The 24,089-nt window shown below is 37.6% G+C and overlaps 1 protein-coding gene across 1 annotated transcript in view; it reads left to right on the forward strand.

Moving 5' to 3' along the window:
* Positions 1 to 24,089, forward strand: part of TfIIA-L (transcription factor IIA L) — a 99,556-nt gene that overhangs the window by 64,927 nt on the left and 10,540 nt on the right. Inside the window, exons 3-4 of the mRNA XM_067758586.1 lie at positions 7,083 to 7,532; positions 11,544 to 11,751. Of these exons, the coding sequence (XP_067614687.1) occupies positions 7,083 to 7,532; positions 11,544 to 11,751 (658 nt within the window). The remainder of the gene's footprint in view (positions 1 to 7,082; positions 7,533 to 11,543; positions 11,752 to 24,089) is intronic.

Genomic DNA, 24,089 nt, shown 5'->3' on the forward strand with positions numbered 1-24,089 from the left:
TTTACAACTTTGTATGGGCCTTCCCAATTACACAATTTCGGGGACAAACCTTTTTTTCGTTGTGGGTTGTATAACAGCACCAAATCTCCTTCCTGAAACCCTTCCGAATTAATTGCTTTATCGTACCTCGCTTTCATCTTGTTACTCATAATCTTTTCTCGTTGCCTTACCAGATCGTGTATCTCTCTCAGCTCTTCTTCCAAGACACCAGTGGATTTCTTAACATTTCTCTCCGCATCGGCATCTATCCCATACTTCAAACCAGCTGGCAGTCGAAGGTCATTGCCAAAAATTACCTTTGCGGGAGTTTGGCCCGTTGTCTCATGTACTGCCGATCGGTAGGCCGTCAAGAATAATCATATGCGTGTATCCCAGTCCTTATGGTGCTTGTCTACTACTTTCCTTAAATGCTCCTCCAATGTTCTATTGAAACGTTCCACCATACCATCGGACTGAGGATGCAATGCAGTTGTCTGTGTTTTTCGAATCCCGAACTTCTTGCACATTTCTTGGAACACAGCTGATTCAAAATTCCTGCCTTGGACAGAATGTAACTCCATTGGTACACCATACCTTGCAACCCAATCGTTTGTAACCACTTCTGCGACTGTTTCTGCTTCTTGGTTTGGGTATACCTCTGGCCATTTACTGAAATAATCCATAACCACCAGTACGTATTTGTTTCCGCGGTTGCTAGTAGGAAATGCGACATCCATGGCGATCCTTTCAAATGGTGCACCTGAAATATACTGCTTCATCTGGCCATGACTTCGTGTTTTGGGCCCTTTCGCTCTGTTGCAAACCTCGCAGTTGGCAATCCAATCGGTGACCGACTGACGGCAACCAACCCAATATAATCTCTGCTTAATTTTCTCGAGCGTCTTCGTGATTCCAAGATGACCTCCACTTGGACCATTATGCAGCTCGCTGAGCACGTCAGGAATCCTCTTTCTGGGAACAACTATCAGTTTCTTCTTCCATTGACCATCCCCACTCTCCCATACTAGATGAAGGCAACCGGATATCAATTCTAAACTGTTCCACTGTGCCCAATATGACTTCGCAATGGGACTCTCTGCTGACATTTCTTCTCTGTTTGGTCTTTCGTTTCGTTCGAGCCCTTGCATAACATGTGACAGATCTGTATCTTCTAGCTGACACTTTCTTAGTTGTTCCTTGTCCCATTCATCCGTACACGTTATAGTCATTAGCCGGACATCTATAATGTCTTCTTTAGCCTCGGCCTTTGAACAGTGCTTGCATTCAAAACTACATGGTCTTCGTGACATTGCATCGGCATTTCCATGGGTACTACCTTTTCGATGCTCCATGGAAAAGTCATAGCTTTGTAGTCGCTCGATCCACCGTGCCAATTGTCCTTCCTGGCAGAAGCCACTTCAACGCTGTGTGATCTGTCCTGACACGGAATCGCTGGCCGTAGAGGTATTTGTGAAAATGTTTAATGCACTCTACCAACGCATACAGCATTGTTTTGCCTTACTCTGATAGGCTTCCTCTAACCCCTGCGTCCATGCCGTGATGTCATTTGAAAGATCAGTATTACTAGATGAAACGTGTTCCTGGAGCTGTCTACAGTTAATAACTACTTCAGCCTCTTGGCATCTTCCCAAAATAGCTCCTTTGGTCAGTTTGAGTAGTGACTTGAACTCATTGAGTACTCTTACCGGAATACGTCCATTTTGTTTTGTCATAGCTTCGACAACCCACAATTTGTTTGTCCCACAATCTCCATCAACCTTTGCCCAGATGACTGCTTCGGATTTTAGTGGTATTTGGTGACTCTCTTCCACCAGCACTCGTTTACTGCTGTAGCCTCTCTCATAGCCGAAATTAAGTGGCACATCCATGTTCTTATATCGCATCGTCTTGCTTTGCATATCGATCTTGATGCCTTGGTCGATTAAGAAGTCCACTCCAATTATGATTTCATCAACAATCTCTGCCAGTATAAAATTGTGTAGTACCGTGACGTTCCCAATTGCTACTTCTAATGCTACTTCTCCAATTACCTGGGTGTCCTCTCCCGTGGCTGTACGTAATCTTGCTCCAAGCAACGGTCTTATCTTCTTGTTAACTAAATCTGATCGAATGATGGAATGGGATGCACCCGTATCTACAGTCAGTAAACGTTCCTTTCCATCCACATGTCCTCCGACAGTAGGATTACTTGACCTTCTTCCAATTTGCCCCTTGCGGCTGACTCGCTTTAGTTTAACGATTGAGTGGATTTTGAGATTTGCTCATCTCCTTCAGCTCTGCGTTTACGGCCACCCGAATTGTTGGAACTATTGGGATTGGTACTGCAATAACGTGCAATGTGCCCTGGCTTTCCACACTTAAAGCATTTGACGGCACCATCGTTTTTCTGCTGCGTTCCTTTTAATGCTTCTAAAATTGTGCCTACCCAGTCTGGCCTTTCCACTTCCACGCGATGAGTTTTGTACGCTAGCTTACTCAAAAGTGAGGCAGTTTCCTGAGTTAGTGCATGGGATACTGTTTCAGCAAATGTTTGCTTTGGGCTTGCGTATGTAGCTCGCTTTGCTTCGACGTCCCGTATGCCATTTATAAAACTGAATCTTTACCCTCTCAGTGTATTCCACGGGTGCGTCCGCTTTTGCAAGATGAGCAAATCTTTCAATGTTCGAAGCAAACTCCTGCAAAGTCTCGTTAGATTTTTGGTAGCGGTTTTGCAATTCTATTTGGTAGATCTATTTCCTATTCTCGCTTCCGTAACGTCTCTCGACATCGGCCATCAATGTTTCATAACTGTTCCGTTCGTACTCTGGAATATTCTGTAAGATTTCAGCTGCAGGCCCTTTCAATGCCACGAACAGTGCAGCAACTTTATCTTCAGTATTCCAGTTGTTCACTGCTGCGATCTTCTCAAACTGTAGCTTAAAGACCTGGAAAGGAACAGAACCGTCAAATGATGGTGTTTTTATCTTTGGATTGCTTGCTGAAACAGCTGGGCGGTTTAGTTGTAACTGCTCCGTACGACCTTTTAACGCTTCTATCTCGGCATCAATTTTGTCTTCGAGTTGTAAAATTTTTGCATCCTGCTCTTCCAGTTTCACAAAGAGCTGCGATGATACCTGTTCTGAAATTTGTGCCGACATTTCAGATATATGTGCCTCTTGCGCTGCCAGTTGAGATGCCAAATATGTCTTCTGTTCTTCCAATTGTGATGTTATACGGGTTTCCTGCGATTCCAGTTGGGATACCATATACGTCTTCTGTTCTCCAGTTGTGATGAAATTTGTGTTCCCTGTGCTTCAATCTTTGATGTTATTTCTGACGACATTTCTGCAATATGTGTCTTCTGTTCTTCCAGATGAGATGACATTTGCGACGACATTGATGTTACTGTCATGTTCAAGTCTGTGCTCGTAACTATCTGCGATATTTCGTTTTTCTCTTCAATTTTTGTTGTTGTCTCGTCCCCATCAGGATAAAAGACATACTCGTCCACATCAATTCCTTGCCACTCCATTACCTCTCGTAGCCGTGCTTGAAGTTCGATCTTATTGCCGGTTGTATTCAATCCACGGCTCTCCAACTCCTTCTTCAGTTGCTGGATCCTCAATTCACTCAACTTTGCCATGTCCAAGTTGTATTCGCAATCTTCGGAATTTATTCAACAATTCCTCTTCTGACACCATTTGTAACGAATTTACTGCAATTCCCCTTATTTGCAACCTTCTGCTAACGTTCGAATCGCTAAACTGTTGAATAAATAACACCACTATTCAATAATGCAAAATGGCCTTTATTAAAGTACTTTCAAAAATAACACTGCTACTGCTCGACAGAATGCTTAAATCAAACTGATTCTCGCGCCTCTACTGTTGATGCTTTCCTCGTTTACATATTTCTAGGCGCTTCCATCTCCAGAACTTACTAGTTAGTTATCAGCTATATAATTTTAACTACAGATGCACGTGTATAGCTTCCCATATGCGCGTGGATTTGTGAGCGACACTCCCACAATTATAATTGCATACTTTTGGGAGCCTCTCAGATAAGATATCTACATGTGTTTGTGCGTCTCTTCTCCGCTGCGTGTACGTATATATGTGTAGACATAATGATTGAATTATTGATGTGCATACAAGTCACTGCTTAGCATCGGCTTAGAGATGATAGTATCTGTTAATGCTGCTAATATTCGTTACAATACAGAACTGCCTTTGAGTTCTACTACCATCGTAGTAGATTTTAGTATACGTTTAGAAATATTATAACTATATAAGCCGTTACTAAAAAAAGATTAACGTAACTTTGTATTCCCTAACAGAATATAGACAAAATTTTGCAGAACACTAATATATTTGAAGAATTTGTACGAAAAATTAAGCAATGCAAATTTATTACTTTTCAAATACACGTTAATAGCTGCCGAAAAAGTGAGGTTATTTTGTTGACATCACCTTTATTATTACATCATGTTCTTGATTATTTTCCATACAGCGCCTTTTACTTTAATATGTCAGTTAATCGAAATCAATTAAAATTTTTCTTTTGACTTGACATTCTTCTGCACGGCGGATTGGTCGAATTCGCTTTGCCATCACCTGGTATGGATTCGCCTTGCCTTGTACTACAACATGTCAGTTAATCGGAATTGATGAAAATTTTCTTTTGACTTGTCATTGTTCTGCACGGCGAATTGGTCGAATTCGGTTTGACACCACCTGGTATGGATTCGCCTTGCTTTGTACTACATGTCAGCCAAGGCGAATCTATACAGGTGGTGGCAAAGTCAATTCAATCAATTCGCCGTACAGATGAATGTCAAGTCAAAATAAAATTTTCATAGAATTAGATTAACTGACATTTTGTTGTACAAGGCTTTGTATGGAAAATTATCAAGAAGAAGCAATCAGCTGATGGGATAACACCACCTGTAATGAATTCGCATTGATGTCAGCTAATCGGAATTCGTGAAAGTTTTCTTTTGAATTGACATTCTTCTGCATGGCAGATTGGGTTGAATTCGCTTTGCCATCACTCTGTATATATTCGCATTGTGTTTTACGAGTGAAATGAAAATGTCAAAATACAAATTTTTTAAGAAATAAAAACCCCAAAAAATAAACAATTAAGGACTGTCCCCGAAAAAATTAACATCTTTTTTTTTAGCTCGAAGACAATGCTGATGCTGGCTTCAAAAGAAATGTTGGCTCTTTGCATAGGTTGAATCTTGCAGATAATGTGGTATGATAATGTTGTCTGTTAAAAAAAAAATAAGAAAATGACGTAGATCGAAATGACAGGAAATTAATTGGAGCTTCGAAAAAAAGGCGTGACTACCAAGTAATCGAAAAACTTCGATGTGTAAACATACAGGTGTACGTCTACGAAACTAATGTTTTGGGTTGGAGTTAAACCACAACCGAGGTAACTTAACCAGAAAGAAATAGTTTCGGGCATTTGAGAAGAGCTTTGTCTGCTTAATCTGGTTAATTATTTGCTTTGTCTGGTTAATTATTGATAGCGAATTTTTATCGTTGCGCTTGCGATTTGTTGTCAGCTTACTATCGATTTTTTATGAGTTTGTAATGGTCTTTTTATTAGTTTCTTATCACCTCGTTGTCGAAAGGTTGCACATTTGTCATCGATTTTATAATTTATTTTATAGGCATATGTTTTATAACACACTGATGACTCGTCGTTAACATCGATACATTTTTCATAACCAATCGATAATTTTTCGAAACGCCGTTAACAACTCAGTAACACTACGATAACAAGTCTATAAGTTTCCGAAAAAAATTGACATCATTTTGATAACTTAGCGTTTACTTTTCGGTAAGTCATAACTAAGTTTTTGATAACAACCCGATAAGAAATTGGTAAAAATCCGCTAACAAATCGATAACATATTGTTATAATATCGATAAAAAATTGGTAAAAATCCGCCAACAAATAAATCCAAAACTTTTCGATAATGAACGAATAACTGGTCAATTAAAACTCGATTTAATTGAATTAATTTTAATCTGATTCAGTTCAATTTAGTTTAATGCCAATTCCAGACAGATGCTTAGTGAAATAATTAGTCAGGGTTTCTACATTAAAGTCCTTATTGAACTCAATCTTCCATACAATATTCAAATTCTAAATTATCTGCAGTTTTGCTTGGTTTTTCGGATTTTGTTGTCAATGTAACAAATGAAAATAAAACATAAATTATTTTTAATAGTTTACGAAGGCGAATCCATACCAGGTGGTGGCAAAGCGAATTCAATCAATTCGCTGCGCAGAAGAATGTCAATTTAAAAGAAAATTTTCATTGATTTCGATTAACTGACGTATTTTAGTACAAGGCGTTGTATGGAAAATAATCAAGAAGAAGCAATTAGCTGTTGAGATAACAGCACCTCAAGGCGAATTCAGTAGAGGTGGTGTTATCCCAACAGCTGATTGCTTCTTCTAGATAATTTTCCATACAAAGCCTTGTACAACAATATGTCAGTTTATCGAAATCAATGAAAATTTTCTTTTGATTTGACATTCTTCTCCACGGCGAATTGGTTGAATTCGCTATGCCACCATTTGGGCCCTATTCAGTAACTGTGAGTTTTAAAATGTACACTTTTTCTTCATATAATCTGTCTGAAAGAAAAATGTACATTTCAAAACTCATAGTTACTGACTAGGGCCCCTGGTATGGATTCGCCTTGCAACACCTGGTACTGAATTCGCCTTGTTTATGAAGAATAGAAAATTCTCAGAAAAATGCAAATTTTTATAATTTATTTAATAATTTGGGAAAAATGTAAACAACGTGACATCAGGACGGATTTTTGCAAAAGATAATATGGCTTTTAAACGGTTTTATTTAGTTTGACTCTGTGTAGCATTTTTATGGAAGAAGGCGATGCTATTTTAATAAAAAGGAACACTGCTGAAACAACTACAGGTCGAGCACACTTTGTATACTCACCACTGAGTAAAAAATGTTGAGTAACTCGCTGCGAACTTTATTATACTAAGTCGCCGATGTGTCAGAAGTAATCTTAATTTTACTTTAAATTCCTTTTTAACAACTTGTATTATAGGCTGCGGCCGCAAAAGCCAAGAAGGCAGCTGCAGCTGCTGCTGCAGCCGCAACGCAACAAATTAGCAACAACAACGCATCGAGTAGTGGCACGAACACATCTGTCGATATTAAGCCAAATATTGCCCAACTGCAGTCGAGTATGTCAAATGGTGGTACATCAACAAGTACCGGTGGCCCAACAACATCGGCTGCAGCAACTAACTCTATGAATGGTGGTGCTAAACCAGATTTCGGAAAAGCAACATTAACAACGTCACAGAGTAATTCTGCGATTACTAACTTACAAAAATCAAATGTGATTGGCGGTGCCGGTGCCGCACTAGGTGCTGCGAGGCCGGTGACATCCTCTTCGGGTGTAGGGGGTGCTGCTGGCAGTTCTCAACAGCCAACAAATCCAACTATACCAATCGTAGCTACACTCGATCCAAATCGTATTATGCCTGTAAATGTGAGTGTTATGTTTTTAGTCGGTTCCTTATTGTATTGTATGTATTTGGTCTATCAATGTATTATTTTTATACCCAGCTGTACTTCTACACAGGGTATTATAACTTTGATTGGATAACGGTTGGTTGTACAGGTATAAAGGAATCGAAATAGATATAGACTTCTATATATCAAAATCATCAGTATCGAAAAAAAAATTTGATTGAGCCATGTCCGCCCGTCCGTCCGTCTGTCCATTAACACGATAACTTGAGTAAATATTGAGATATCTTCACCAAATTTGGTACACGCGCTTATTTGGACCCAGAATAGATTGGTATTGAAAATGAGCGAAATCGGATGATAACCACGCCCACTTTTTATATATATAACATTTTGGAAAACACAAAAAACCTGATTATTTAGTGAATAATACATCTAGAATGTTGAAGTTTGACGTGTGGACTGATATTGAAACTCTTGATAAAAATTTGAAGTTTGTTTTTTAAGTGGGCGTGGCACCGACCACTTGTGATAAAATCAATTTTACAAATATTATTAATCATAAATCAAAAATCGTTAAACCTATCGTAACAAAATTCGGCAGAGAGGTGCCTTTACTATAAGGAATGCTTTGAAGAAAAATTTACGAAATCGGTTAAGGACCACGCACACTTTTATATACAAATTTTTAAAAGGGTCGTGGACGAATAAAATAAGCTATATCTTTGCAAAAAAGAGCTTCATATTAATGGTATTTAATTTCCTAAGTGGATTTGTAACAATAAATAGGAAAAACTTCAAATTTAAAAAAATGGACGTGGCACCGCCCTTTTATGACTAAACAATTCTCAATGTTTCGGGAGCCACAACTCGAAGAAAAATTAACGGATCGTAATAAAATTGGGTGCACTAATTTTCCAACATTACTAGAAAAAATGGACGAGATCGGTTAAAGACCACGCCCACTTTTATATACATAAAAGATTTTTAAAAGGGTCGTAGACGAAAATAATAAGCTATATCTTAGCGAAAAAGAGCTTTGTATCAATAGAAGTTTACTTTCTAAATTGAATTATAACATTAAATTGGAAAACACTAAAATTTTTGAAAATGGGTGTGGCACCGCCCCTTTTTATCGAACAAAAATTTACATATTTTATCAAAATTGGGTACACATATTTTCCTTATAGCAGGAAATATTTCTACTAAAAATGGATAAGATTGGTTAAGGACCACGCCCACTTTTATATAAATGACTTTAAAAAGAGTCGTAGGCAAAAATAATAAGTTAAATCTTAGCGAAAAATAGTTTTGTACCAATTGTATTTTGTGCCATTATAAGCAGAAATGGGAAAAAATTCAAATCTTGAAAAATGGGCGTGGCACTGCCCCTTTCTTACAATGCATTTTAACAGGAAATATTTTCAGTAAAAATGGACTAAATCGGTTAATCGCCTTCTTTTATATAAAAGATTTTGTAAAAGTGCGTAGATGCAGGTAAGAAGCTATTTCTAGTAAAAGTTGGAAAATTTCGTTAATAACCCTGCCCTTTTTTTTGTAATAACGCTTTTTGGTACAATGGCACCTGTATGTTTATGTTTATTGTTTTGTTATATATTTATTTTAAAATAAACAGTAGGGAAATCCCCATATCTGAAGGAAAACTGCATTATTACCCGCTCAAGGTCATTGGTGTTAGCCTCTGTATCCTTTTTGCTTCTTTTAAAGGAAAATTAATTCAGAATAGAACCATATTGTAACGAATTTAGGGGAATTCCTGCTTATTTCCAACCTTCTGCCAACGTTCGAATCGCTAAACTGTTGAATAAATAACTCCAATATTCAATAATGCAAAATGGTCTTTATTAGACTACTTTGAGGGTACTTCACAATGACACTTATACTTAACAACCCATATCGTGCTTAAATCAAACTGATTACTGACTACTCAGCTTGTGCTGCTTTTATACTCCCCGCTGCTTCATTCGCATACCCCTACTTAGCTCTAGTAATTTCTCGAACTTCATGCTTCAGCCATATAAAGCAGGGATGCACCTTAACGTTAAGCTAATCGTTTATCAAAAAATTTCCACCGTTTCCGTTGAAACACTTCGAAATATTATCGATAAAGAAATTATCAAAATAAATTGTATCTCGTTTTTAACTGAAACGAAAAGCTTTCGTTAACGTTAAAAACGTTAACAAAAACGTGATACTTTATGTTTGAATTGTGCTGGCAATGCTATAGCAATGGTGAAGCCGTAAGGTGGCAACAACGAGCGCACATACACACACAAACTCTATGTAATTTGTTTGTGTAATTCGTTGGTGGTAATGTCAAAAATACTCTGAGAAATGTTCGTACTGTCAAAATTCATGAGAAAAGTTGCAATCAGCTTGGCTAATGCTTTCACCTTTAATGACTCCGCCATCAATCAGCTTTGCCAGCATAGTTTGAAATTAATAATCAACATAAACGATTTGATTTCGTTTTGATATGGCAGAAAACGAAACGAAATCATTTCGTTAATTTGACGATCTTAACGTTAATAAACGAAACGAAATGACTTCGTTTCGTTTATTAACGTTGATTATCGTAACGAAATGATATCGTTTCGTTGGTTAAGCATGCCTGATATAAAGGTATACTTGCAGTTTGTAACCATATGCGTGTGTATATGTGAGTACTATATCGGCTGATGATGACATGCGTTTGTGAGTATCTCTCAGCTACCTTGTATGTATGTGTGTACATGATGATTAATGTGTTTATGTAGCTTGTAATGTTGTGATGCCTTTATTTAATAACCTTAGGGATGTGAGTGCCAATTAGTGATGCTAATATTTGTCACAATATGTATATGTATTATTGCGCAGCCTTGTAACACTATTAAGCACACAAAACAAACAACAACAGCATTTCAAGTGTACAGCTGGGTATGTAATGTTCGGTTTCACCCGAACTTAGACTTCCTTACTTATTTAATTGTGTGTATTCATAGAAGATTGATCAGAAAAACAACTAAATGTCTTTTGTAGCTCTTTAGCTTCCAATATGACTTAAAACCACCTGAAGGTTGGTTGTTAAACGCTTAGTGATATTGCATCGACTTTCTAGAATATATGTTAACGATCGAGCCTCGTCGGAGTAAGCATTTTCCTTTCTGGGGAAACATTCAGTCTATGCGAGGTCTTCATGGATCTGCCATTTCAGCCTGTTATGGCACGAACTTGCTGTGTACAACAACCGGGACGATTGTGATTGCCAACCAAGACCACTCGGATTTTTAACGAAACAAAGTCAATTGATTTGCTAAAGAAAGGCAAACACTGTCCTACCTAGGTGTCGTGTCACAGTATATCTAAATAGAGGTCGCTGAGTAATATTAACAACATTAAGTATTTCGTAATGTTAGGGAGGCCAACCTGCTAATATTTTTGAATAAAGTTTTCAGATTTGAATCATTCTGGCCGAAAGTGGATGGCAGGAGGTCTGCCGAAGTACTTGGGTTCTCTAAGGCTCACCAATCAATTGTCATTGGAGTTTTGACAGGGCACTGTCCCATGGGTATCCATGCTGTACGTCTCAATATACTGGAAACTCCATCCTGCTGCAGCTGTATGAAGGATGATGAGATGGAAACATCAAATCACTTTATGCTTGATTGCCCAGCTTTTGCCAGAACAAGGCGAAAGTACTTCGGTCGCGACTCACTTGGATCTCCCGAGGATTTATCCAAGGTTGAGATCGGTATCATTTGGAACTTTATCGTTGCTACCCAACGATTCTGTAAGTAGCTATATCTACATCACCGTTTTTTATTTTATTGTATGTGGTATCACAACGAACCTTCATGTTGTCCCAATGGAGCTTCCCCTGTCAGGGTACCTTCCACCAAACCTAACCTAACCTTTCAGGTTTGAAGTCATAATGGAAACTAAAAAGTTATAAGCCCAAAAATAGAGCCATTTAATTTTTTTTTATAATTTAAGCACTTCTTAATACTTTTATTTTGCATTTCTTAATTAGATCACATTACCTGCTCAAACTGGTTCCATGAATACGGAATCTCGTGTACTCACCATACACGTACCAGCTTCGGCGCTGCAAGATAATCAGCTGACACAAATATTAACCGCTCATTTGATTTCATCCATTATGTCATTGCCAACAACATTAGCTTCATCAGTGCTGCAACAACACGTTAATGCGGCACTTATCAGTAGCAATATGCAGAGTAAGTAAGCAAGGGTTTGTACATATCTTTATATATAAAAATTACGTGTCACTACGTTTGTCCGCGATGGACTCCTAAGCTACTGATTTTGAATTTGTTTTGCACCCCGTGTGTAGTTTGATCTAACTTGAAATATAGGATAGGTTATATCTCAGTTTATAGTCGCAATATTATTTTATTGCAATTTTTTTTAAATGTTTATATGTCTTAAAAAATGTTACGTATACGCACCGGCACTCATATTTTCAGGTGGTACTTCCGTGTAATTGGTTGGTGTTTAAATAGCGAATGACATCAAGTATAGCACATCACCAGGCGCGTCGAGACGGGGGGAGGGGAATGGGAACATTACCCCCGGGCCCGTGGTTTCTGAGGGGGCCCGCGGCTTAAAGGTACTAAAACATTTTTTTAATTCAGGAGAGTCTTTAGTTGTTCCATGTGCAATTTTTAAGCCGAATTTCAAAAGCAACGACTTTCTGCATTTCGTTTTAATATTATAGTGAAGTGTGAAAAATAAAAATCTATATATAAAAAGAAAGGCTAAAATGTGTGTTAGTTGGTCGCCGGTGTTTGAAGAGATGCGTCGGTCGATTTTGTTCAAGCTTTCACACAAGTTGCGTATACCTCACTCGGTGGTTATTAATAGCTTTGGTTGCGATCGACGTACAGGGTCTAGAGATATAGGCCAAAAAATGGACCCGGGTACCCCTAGAATGTGTGGGTAATATAGATGTCATAAGCCACCTTTTCATAGACCGGGTAACATATACAGTGATACATATTCGTTTAAACGCACTCTTAATTTTAACTTTATCACTTTGGCTTTCTTTTGTTTATGCATTCATATCAACAAATTGTAGTCCATATTCTTTGGTAATCTAGCGGAAATTTGACTGGCCCAAAAAACCTGGTTTCGTTGTTGTTGTTGTACTCTTATCATCACATATTCAAAAATACTCGGGCCTGTTCTGGATTTCGATTCCGACCAATTTATTCGGAATCGAAATGGATTGGTGTTCTGAATATCGATTCCGACCAGACTTGGTCGGTTTGGGGGTGCGAGACAAATTTTTGCTTTTTTCCGGATGGGAATTCCGCCCTCACCATTGTGCGTAACAATGACGTCCGTTTGTTAATAAAACACTTTGGCGGTGACAGCGTTATGGTGTGGGCGGCATTTTCATCGAGTGTAAAAGCAAAAATTTGCTTCGCATCCCCCAAAATGAGTTCCAAAGTTTATATGGAATAAATAGTCGATGCTATCGTCTGATTTTCAGATGACCAAATGGGTGAAGACAGCATTTTTCAACAGGATAACGCTGCCATTCATGTTTCTAAGGGGTCTTTGAAATAGCTTGCAGAACACAACATTCCACTTATGAAGTAGCCTGCATGCAGCCCCGTTTCGAAGCCGGTAGAAGAACTTTGTAGAGCAAAATTTATGGACAAAAGGTTCAAGGACACCTCTGCAGGACTCCATTAGAGTTGAAGTTGGATATTAAAGAAGCTTGGGAAGATTTAAGCAGTATGCTCCTGCAAAATTTAGCCAAGTCGGTACCCAGTCGAATATATAAAGCCATTAATAAAAATGGAGGACCAATTAATTGGTAAAAATTTAATAAATGAATAAATATTTAAAAATAAAGTTGCTGCGTTTAAACGAATATGCACCTATTCGTAGTAGTATTTTTGAATATGTGATGATAAGAGTACAACAAAAACAACGAAAACAGGGTTTTTGGGCCAGTCAAATTTCCGCTAGATTACCAAAGAATATGGACTAGAATTTGTTGATATTGTGACGAATATGAGTGACACTAAGTGATACTCACATCCCTAGTCTGATGCTAAGTAAATGAAGTCACAACAACAATAAAGCAGACAGTCACTTGTATCTACATACATAAACGAATAAATCATTATGTCTACACATATGCACGTACACGCAGCAGAGAAGAGATGCACAAACACATGCAGATATCTGAGATGCTCCCAAAAGTATGCAATTGTAATTGTGGAAGTGTCGCTCACAAATACAAGCATATGAGAAGCTATATACGTGCATCTATAGTTATAATTATATGGCGGTGACTAAGAAAATTCTGGAAGTGCCTGGAAGATGCCACGAGGAAATCACGGAGTATAAAAGCACCAGCGGTAGAGGTGCTACGAGCAGTTTCGATTAAGACGCTATCTAGCGAGCAATAGCAGTATTATTTTGAAAGGCAGTTTCATTTGAGCATATCAATCATTTTTTTCAAATTGAAACAACTTTTTTCTAAAGGTTTATTTGGATTAATAATAAACTGTGCGTGATTTGGTCCGTTTCTTAGTCGATTCTTGTCCTAATAGTGCATCTTTCGCAGAGCGACTGGACCGCATTGAACTGAACCAGGTATAAGACAGTGCTAAATCTCATATTAATACCTATTCAAAACGAGGCTCACCACCAGGCTGGTTTCGGCTGCCGATTCGAAAACTATGTCTCTCCATATTTATGAGGTTCGCTTTATCTCATGACCTAGTTTATTAATGCCCTTTTTAACACGCTTATATTATCTTCACTTGTATATATGCTTGTTTGTAACTCTCTAGGCTAGGCGCGCAAAGGAGAGTTAGACCCATCTAGCGGCAAATATTGACGACTCGCGGCAGTGCACAGTGGTCGGTTCCATAGGCCAAAAATAAAAGACTCAAAGTGAAAAGTTTGTCACCAAATGTGTCGTTAGTATCTCTCATTAGAACAGCCTTTTAAAAGGTATATTTGTTTTTGTTGTGTTCGATCTGTACTCTTTAAGAATAGCTTCCAAAGTGAGGTTATGGTCTTAGTTGGCTTTTGCAGTGTCAGCAAGTTAAAAATAAAGTGCAAGTTTAAGCCATGGTGGAATCACCAGGTGAAGTAAATAAAAAAAGACAGAAGATGTACGCTATCTGAAATGGTAGTAATGTATTTTCAATGGTCAGAAGAGGGTAAAATGTTTACCCGCTTTGAAAAAATAGGAGTAGAAAAATAAATACCTTGCTACGAAAGCCATTACAGAAACTGTTTTCTTCTGCATATCTGCTACCTAACGCCAATGCAGAAGGGATACACAGGACCAGTGCGAGTATACATTACTTTTGGCATCGAATAAAGTAACCTGACCTCAACCTCAACTTCAGGTGAAACCTTCATCGAAAAACCAGACATAAAAGGGAGAGGTGTTATCCATTATTTAGTTGAAATGTAGTAACTTTGCGCACTTAAATGATCTTCGGGTTTGATGAAAAGTTTTACAGTCCCACTTGGAAGTGATCATCATACTTTTAAATACGTTTCATCCCTAAAAATCATTGATATTGCCATCTTGCCCTGTGGATTTTTCGTTGAGATTCGGAACTAAAACACGGCATATTTTTATACTAACTTGACCAGAAGATCCCCCAAAAACTCCTGACAGTTGAATTCATGATGTAATACTAATGTTACCAAGTTATTAATTACTAAAATATGTCAGGGGATATACCAGCCCTGCGGCAGTCGGCCTAGAACTGGAAGATGCTGATCCGATCGAGCCGGATTCATATATTTTATATTACAATCCATAACTGTAACATTCCTCTTATATTACTTACTTAATTGGCGCTTAACCGTTTAAACGGTTATGGCCGTCCAACAAGTCGCGCCAGTCTCTTCTTCTCTCTGCCAACCGGCGCCAATTGGTCCTCTTATCTTAGTGGTCTGAATTTTAGGGCAAAGCAACAACAGTGAGTTAAAATTTGTTGTAACTATATTATAGTTTTAACATAAATAAGGTGTAATACGATAGTTTTGGTGTTCTTGTTGTGGGAAAGACAAAAACATTCCTCAAAAGTCTTCAGTAGCGCTGAACAGGCCAAAACACTTAGTTGGATATGACGTAAATACAAATTATTTGTTTTACCATTTAATATTGTTGGAACCAATTAAATATACGCATATAGACGTAATATTTTAGCAAGACATTACTTATGGAAGCCAACACCAAACATACTCAAATGATGAATCTCTTTAATAAAATCCAGTAAAGGTCCGTCGGTATTCACCTATAAAATTGGATTATTTTACTCCTGAAAAATGCAAAAAAACAACATTTTTTCGGGGACAACATTGGTGAAAAATTTTCAAATAGCCGAATGACAGAACAAAGAAGAATTTAGAGTGAGATATTTGACGGTTATTCCACCATAGTTTAAGCTATTTAAAAATACACACATAAAATCACCGTTATCGCGAGTTTTATTTTCACCCGAAAATATTCACAGTTTTCGTTCACCCTATCGCAGAGGGTGGCGAAACACTTTTTCGTGTTCGAAAAACACTTCACCTTATCGGCAACTCTTTGTTCGGGCGAAATGAACAGCGGGGAAACCCAAATTTGTTCACTTATATTTTACAGGCGAACGAGAGGAAAACAAAATGTAAGTGATTTTTTGTTTTGAAATTTAATACTCTTATAATTATATGCACTTTTATTATTAGAAATAAATCAATAAATAATGCACAATCGGAAGCTGAGTGGAAAAAAGTGAAATTCCTGTATTGCTGTAAATTCTATTTTTTATGACAACGTATCAGTCGGCCAAGTTATCTATAGTGGACAAAGCAACGGTTCCAAAATGTTGAGCACCTCACTGAAACAAGATTGGCTAAGACTCACTTCATGGTCCTTTCCAACGCATTTTCCCTATGCGAAAAAACGAAGACATGTACTCAACTTTACAATTGGTGGGACTCCAAATTTTTGCTTCAATGGTGGCAAGGAGTTGGTAAGAATATCTAGCAAATATTAGAATACCGGCTTGTTTAATATTGGCGAAAGCTAATTGAAAAAAAATTAAGTTGTTATTCAAAAGTGCTGAAAAAAGTAATTTTTAGCTTACAGTAAATCATTCAGCTCCAAAGGGTTAGAACTGTCCCTTAATTGCCTCCGAATCACTTTCACATGTATATTCTCCCCGCGCTCATTCAATACCAACCTAATTTCAATACTAAACATTTTTTTTATAAATTTTTTATTTCTATTTTTTTTTGTATTTTAAGGAAATATATGCTTGGTTACAAAATTTACGCAATTGTAAAAAAATTATTTGTTCACTGTCAATTCACAATATAGCATCAGCTGTTTCGAAGTGAACTTTTGTCCGCCCGAAATTGCCGATAGGCGGAAAAAGTTCACCCGAACAAAAGAAGTGAAGGCGAACACTTTTCCGCGTGAACTTCGCGATAAGGGTGAATATCATTGTATTGAAATAAAGAAAAATGAATGTTGAAGTCAAAGCTATTTACTTCATTTTGAAATAATTTTAGTGTCTTTAGCGTGTTGTGTTTTTTTTTTTGTTATTTAAAGTTTCACCAGTGCCTTTATTAGTCTTTATTTGCACAAATATTTCAATTTCAGCTAAAGTTTTAGTTGGGTTCCTCACCGATCCTCACGTTGGGACTTATATCCTATTATTAGTCAAAGTTTTAAGATTCTAAAGTGTTAATATCCGCTGCCACTTTCTGCCACTAACTACGTTTTGCAACAGTTTTCTGATAGCGTCACCCTGATAAATTATTGTCGTATGTTATATGTGCTCACATGTAACATACGACATTATTTTATCCAGTCGACGATATGCTAATGTAAAATTTGTGTGTGTTTGTTGTTTTGTTATTGTTACGTATGCAAGATCTTTTAATAACTTTAATTTCTTTATTTAATCCTATTAAACATTGTATTTGCGATAGCAATTTAAAAAGATCAAACGATTTCTTTCCTTGTTTTTTGTATGCATGCGGTGAAAACGGGTGGTTGTGCGTCGGTATGAAGGTATCACCCGCACCAATTTTATGAAAAAAACAAGTAAGGAAGGCTAAGTTCGGGTGCAACCGAACATTACATACTCAGCTGAGACCTTTGGAGACAAAATAAGGGAAACTCACCATGTAGGAAAATGAACTTAGGGTAACCCTGGAATGTGTTTGTATGACATGGGTATCAAATGAAAAGTGTTAATGAGTATTTTAAAAGGGAGTGGGCCTTAGTTCTATAGGTGGACGCCTTTTCGAGATATCGCCATAAAGGTGGACCAGGGGTGACTCTATAATGTGTTTGTGTGATATGGTTATCAAATGAAAGGTGTTAATGATTATTTAAAAGGCAGTGGGTCTTAGTTCTATAGGTGGACGCTTTTTCGAGATATCGCCATAAAGGTGGACCAGAGGTGACTCTAGAATGCCTTTGTACGATATGGGTATCAAATGAAAGGTGTTAATGATTATTTAAAAGGGAGTGGGCCTTAGTTCTATAGGTGGACGCCTTTTCGAGATATCGCCATAAAGGTGGACCAGGGGTGACTCTAGAATGCGTTTGTACGATATGGGTATCAAATGAAAGGTGTTAATGATTATTTAAAAGGGAGTGGGCCTTAGTTCTATAGGTGGACGCCTTTTCGAGATATCGCCATAAAGGTGGACCAGGGGTGACTCTAGAATGCGTTTGTACGATATGGGTAACAAATGAAAGGTGTTAATGAGTATTTTAAAAGGGAGTGGGCCTTAGTTCTATAGGTGGACGCCATTTCGAGATATCGCCATAAAGGTGGAACAGAGGTGACTCTAGAATGCCTTTGTACGATATGGGTATTCAAATGAAAGGTGTTAATGATTATTTAAAAGGGAGTGGGCCTTAGTTCTATAGGTGGACGCCTTTTTGAGATATCGCCATAAAGGTGGACCAGGGGTGACTCTAGAATGCGTTTGTACGATATGGGTATCAAATGAAAGGTGTTAATGATTATTTAAAAGGGAGTAGGCCTTAGTTCTATAGGTGGACGCCTTTTCGAGATATCGCCATAAAGGTGGACCAGAGGTGGCTCTAGAATGCCTTTGTACGATATGGGTATCAAATGAAAGGTGTTAATGATTATTTAAAAGGGAGTGGGCCTTAGTTCTATAGGTGGACGCCTTTTCGAGATATCGCCATAAAGGTGGACCAGGGGTGACTCTATAATGTGTTTGTGTGATATGGTTATCAAATGAAAGGTGTTAATGATTATTTAAAAGGGAGTGGGCCTTAGTTCTATAGGTGGACGCTTTTTCGAGATATCGCCATAAAGGTGGACCAGAGGTGGAATGCGTTTGTACGATATGGGAATCAAATGAAAGGTGTTAATGATTATTTAAAAGGTAGTGGGCCTTAGTTCTATAGGTGGACGCCTTTTCGAGATATCGCCATAAAGGTGGACCAGGGGTGACTCTAGAATGCGTTTGTACGATATGGGTATCAAATGAAAGGTGTTAATGATTATTTAAAAGGGAGTGGGCCTTAGTGCTATAGGTGGACGCTTTTTCGAGATATCGCCATAAAGGTGGACCAGAGGTGGAATGCGTTTGTACGATATGGGTATCAAGTGAAAGGTGTTAATGATTATTTAAAAGGTAGTGGGCCTTAGTTCTATAGGTGGACACCTTTTCGAGATATCGCCATAAAGGTGGACCAGGGGTGACTCTAGAATGCGTTTGTACGATATGCGTATCAAATGAAAGGTGTTAATGATTATTTAAAAGGGAGTGGGCCTTAGTTCTATAGGTGGACGCCTTTTCGAGATATCGCCATAAAGGTGTACCAGGGGTGACTCTAGAATGCGTTTGTACGATATGGGTAACAAATGAAAAGTGTTAATGAGTATTTTAAAAGGGTGTGGGCCTTAGTTCTATAGGTGGACGCCATTTCGAGATATCGCCATAAAGGTGGATCAGAGGTGACTCTAGAATGCTTTTGTACGATATGGGTAACAAATGAAAGGTGTTAATGAGTATTTTAAAAGGGAGTGGGCCTTAGTTCTATAGGTGGACGCCTTTTCGAGATATCGCCATAAAGGTGGACCAGAGGTGACTCTAGAATGCGTTTGTACGATATGGGTATCAAATGAAAGGTGTTAATGATTATTTAAAAGGGAATGGGCCTTAGTTCTATAGGTAGGCGCCTTTTCGAGATATCCCATAAAGGTTGACCAGGGATGACTCTATAATGTGTTTGTACGATATGGGTATCAACTAAAAGGTGTTAATGAGTATTTTAAAAGGGAGTGGGCCTTAGTTCTATAGATGGACGCCTTTTCGAGATATCGCCATAAAGGTGGACCAGGGGTGACTCTATAATGTGTTTGTACTATATGGTTATCAAATGAAAGATGTTAATGAGTATTTTAAAAGGGAGTGTGCCTTAGTTCTAAAGGTGGACGTCTTTTCGAGATATCGCCATAAAGGTGGACCAGGGGTGACTAGAATGCGTTTGTACGATATGGGTATCGAATGAAAGGTGTTAATGATTATTTAAAAGGGAGTGGGCCTTAGTTCTATAGGTAGATATTGAGATATCGCCATAAAGGTGGACCAGGGGTGACTATAATGTGTTTGTACGATATGGGTATCAAATAAAAGGTATTAAAGATTATTTTAAGAGGGAGTGGGCCATAGTTCTATAGGTGGACGCCTTTTCGAGATATCGCCATAAAGGTGGACCAGGGGTGACTCTAGAATATGTTTGTACGATATGGGCATCAAATGAAAGGTGTTAATGCTTATTTAAAAGGGAGTGGGCCTTAGTTCTATAGGTGGACGCCTTTTCTAGATAACGCCATAAAGGTGAACCAGGGGTGACTCTATAATGTGTTTGTACGATATGGGTATCAAATGAAAGATATTAAAGAGGATTTTAAAAGGGAGTGGGCCATAGTTCTATAGGTGGACGCCTTTCGAGATATCGCCATAAAGGTGGACCAGGGGTGATCAAATGAAAGGTGTTAATGCTTATTTAAAAGGGAGTGGGCCTTAGTTCTATAGGTGGACGCCTTTTCTAGATAACGCCATAAAGGTGGACCAGGGGTGACTCTATAAGGTGTTAATACTTATTTAAAAGGGGGTGGACCTTAGTTCTATAGATGGACGCCTTTTCTAGATAACGCCATAAAGGTGAACCAGGAGTGACTCTATAATGTGTTTGTACTATATGGGTATCAAATGAAAGGTGTTTATGCTTATTTAAAAGGGATTGGCCCTTAGTTCTATAGGTAGACGCCTTTTTGAGATATCGCCATAAAGGTGGACCAGGGGTGACTATAATGTGTTTGTACGATATGGGTATCAAATGAAAGGCATTAAAGAGTATTTTAAGAGGGAGTGGGCCATAGTTCTATAGGTGTACGCCTTTTCGAGATATCGCCATAAAGGTGGACCAGGGGTGATCAAATGAAAGGTGTTAATGCTTATTTAAAACTAAGGCCCACTCCGCCTTAGTTCTATAGGTGGACGCCTTTTCTAGATAACGCCATAAAGGTGGACCATGGGTGACTCTATAATGTGTTTGTACGATATGGGTATCAAATGAAAGGTGTTAATGATTATTTTAAAAGGGAGTGGGCCTTACTTCTATAGGTGGACGTCTTTTCGAGATATCGCCATAAAGGTGGACTAGGGGTGACGCTAGAATGCGTTTGTACGATATGGGTATCAAATGAAAGGTGTTAATGATTATATATTTAAAAGGGAGGGGCCTTAGTTCTATAGGTGGAAGTCTTTTCGAGATATCGCCATAAAGGTGGACCAGGGGCGACTCTATAATGTATTTGTACGATATGGGTATCAAATGAAAGGTGTTAATGAGTATTTTAAAAGGGAGTGGCCCTTAGTTGTATATGTGAAGGCGTTTTCGAGATATCAACCAAAATGTGGACCAGGGTGACCCAGAACATCATCTGTCGGGTACCGCTAATTTATTTATATATGTAAAACCACGAAGGGCTTTTGATTTCGCCCTGCAGAACTTTTTGATTTTCTTCTACCTAATATGGTAGGTGTCACACCCATTTTACAAAGTTTTTTCTAAAGTTATATTTTGCGTCAATAAAGCAATCCAATTACCATGTTTCATCCCGTTTTTGGTATTTGTTATAGAATTATATCATTTTTTTTCATTTTTCGTATTTTTCGTAAAAGTGGGTGTGGTCATAGTCGGATTTGGGCCATTTTTTATAACAAGATAAAGTGAGTTCAGATAAGTACGTGAACTAGGTTTAGTAAAGATATATTGATTTTTGCTCAAGTTATCGTGTTAACGCCCAAGAGGAAGGACAGACGGTCGACTGTGTATAAAAAGTGGGCGTGGCCTTAACCGATTTCGCCCATTGTCACAGAGAACAGTTACCGGCATAGAATCTATGCCCCTACCAAATTTCACAAGGCTTGGTAAATTTTTGTTCGACTTATGGCATTAAAAGTATTCTAGACAAATTAAATGAAACAGGGCGGAGCCACTTTATACCTCTTATTTTATCTTTAACTCTTATTTTTCGTTCAGCTCCATTCACATATGCACAGGTAACTCTCAACCTTGTTATGAAATGTTTTAAATATATATTCAAATTACATCATCAAATAAGAAAAATTTCTCCATAAGAGAAATATATGAAAAAATGCATATTATGCGATTTTTAAAACATTTTGGAATTTTAATAATAATTTGTGTTGTTATTAATATTTTTTATTAATGACAACAAATTATTTATTAATAAAAAAATTAATTGAATGGGTACTACTTGAACAAATTACCTTCCCCACCAGCGTTGCCATATTCTTTTCTTTCCAAGTCGTCAAACGCCGCCCAAAAAATCGCCATATCTATGGCAACAACCAATAACAACCAAAGTTGAGATAGAAAGAAATTGGGTTATTACCAGGGGCTGTACGATTGTATTCGCCGAACACCAAAATGGGATCGCCGGTTTCATTCAACAATATTATCTTTAAAAGCACTTTCCTGAAAATTGTCTTTGGTTGTTATTTCTTGTTGCCACATATAACATATAAAAGCCTTTTTAATTCATTTCGTTTTATTTTATAAATGACATGTAATCCACTGAAATGTGGAAGTGTCGGTTGCTATCCGAAAATGGTTGCGTACCAACCTTAAGAGTTGCGTTGTTACTGCCATCTATTGAGGAATAGAATAAGAAGCTCGGTAAACGCAATCATTTAGTGTAAAAGTACGGCGAACAACCAATCAGGTGTTCGCTTCTACTCTGTAAATGCTGACGCTGCCCTCTGTAGGCAAAATTAGGTAAGGTCTTCTTAGTGATTAAGTAAATTCACTTGTAAAAATTTGATCATGTGGCAATGCCTTTTTTGTGTAGAAAGAAAGATGCATTAAATAAAGAGAAGTTTTTAGCAAGCCTGCGCAAAAAACAGAATAGCTCCTGATATTTTATTTAATAAAAAACATTGGAAATTAAAGACAAAAACGTCTTAAAATATTGTCAAAACAAGATGGCACACTCAAAATTAAACCAAAACATTGAACACATTTACTTACAACACACAAAAATTTTAAAGTTTTATATTTTCATTCCATTCCATTCCATTCGCCAATACCAACACGCACATTTTGACAGTCTGAACAAAGGTATATTGTTGCTGTAGAGATGAGCTAACCAGCTATCAAATTACTATTGTATATAAGCTAAATTGAGTTGTATGAACACCACTCAATTTAAACCGAAATTGCCCCAATTTATTTTTCTCTTTGAACATAGTAATACAAGTCAGTAGGCCGATATAACAACAAAAATTTTAATCTTGAGCCAGCAATATTCCTTTTAATGTATCAGTTTTCAGACGGTTTCTAATTTTTATTTTATTTAAATTTATTTTAGAAAAATTTGTTCTACATTCGCTGATGATTTGACAAGCACATTGCACCTGCAACGAATGCAGCGTATGTAGAGTCAGCTCTTTTGGTAGTAGAAATAGTTTTCCAAAAAACTTCTGGGGAACCTTAGGAATGTCTTCAAAATATGTCTTAAATTCTAAAAACTTCAATTACCTATACTCGCTTTCAATATCCTGAAAAGTTTTCTGATCGATTGTGTGTGAAGAATGTTGCAAGACCAGATGCAAAGAACAACTTCTTTGGGGTCAATGAAACTAAAGTTTTTTAGTACAACATTGTTAAAATCAAAACGCTTTTTAATTTGATAATCTTGTTTAAATTTGACATTTTCTTGCTCGGAAATATTAGAGGCAGTCTTTAAATCATCATTTTTCATTACAAAATCACCCAAGCGTCATTCTAGTTGAAAATCGTCAAAATGACCACGGCGTCGTCAATCTGTCAACGCTGTTCCTCACTCCCCCCAAAGGTCAAGCACAACCCGTTCTAGAATTGACACCGAAAAATGTTAAATCGACCACAAATTGTTCTCGAATCGTGAGAACGCAAAATCTTAAATCAAGCCCAAAATGTGTTTGAAATGAACACAGAAGGTTCACGCATCAA

Source organism: Eurosta solidaginis, chromosome 1, assembly GCF_040869045.1.
Source record: "Eurosta solidaginis isolate ZX-2024a chromosome 1, ASM4086904v1, whole genome shotgun sequence".
Taxonomy (NCBI): Eukaryota; Metazoa; Arthropoda; class Insecta; order Diptera; family Tephritidae; genus Eurosta; species Eurosta solidaginis.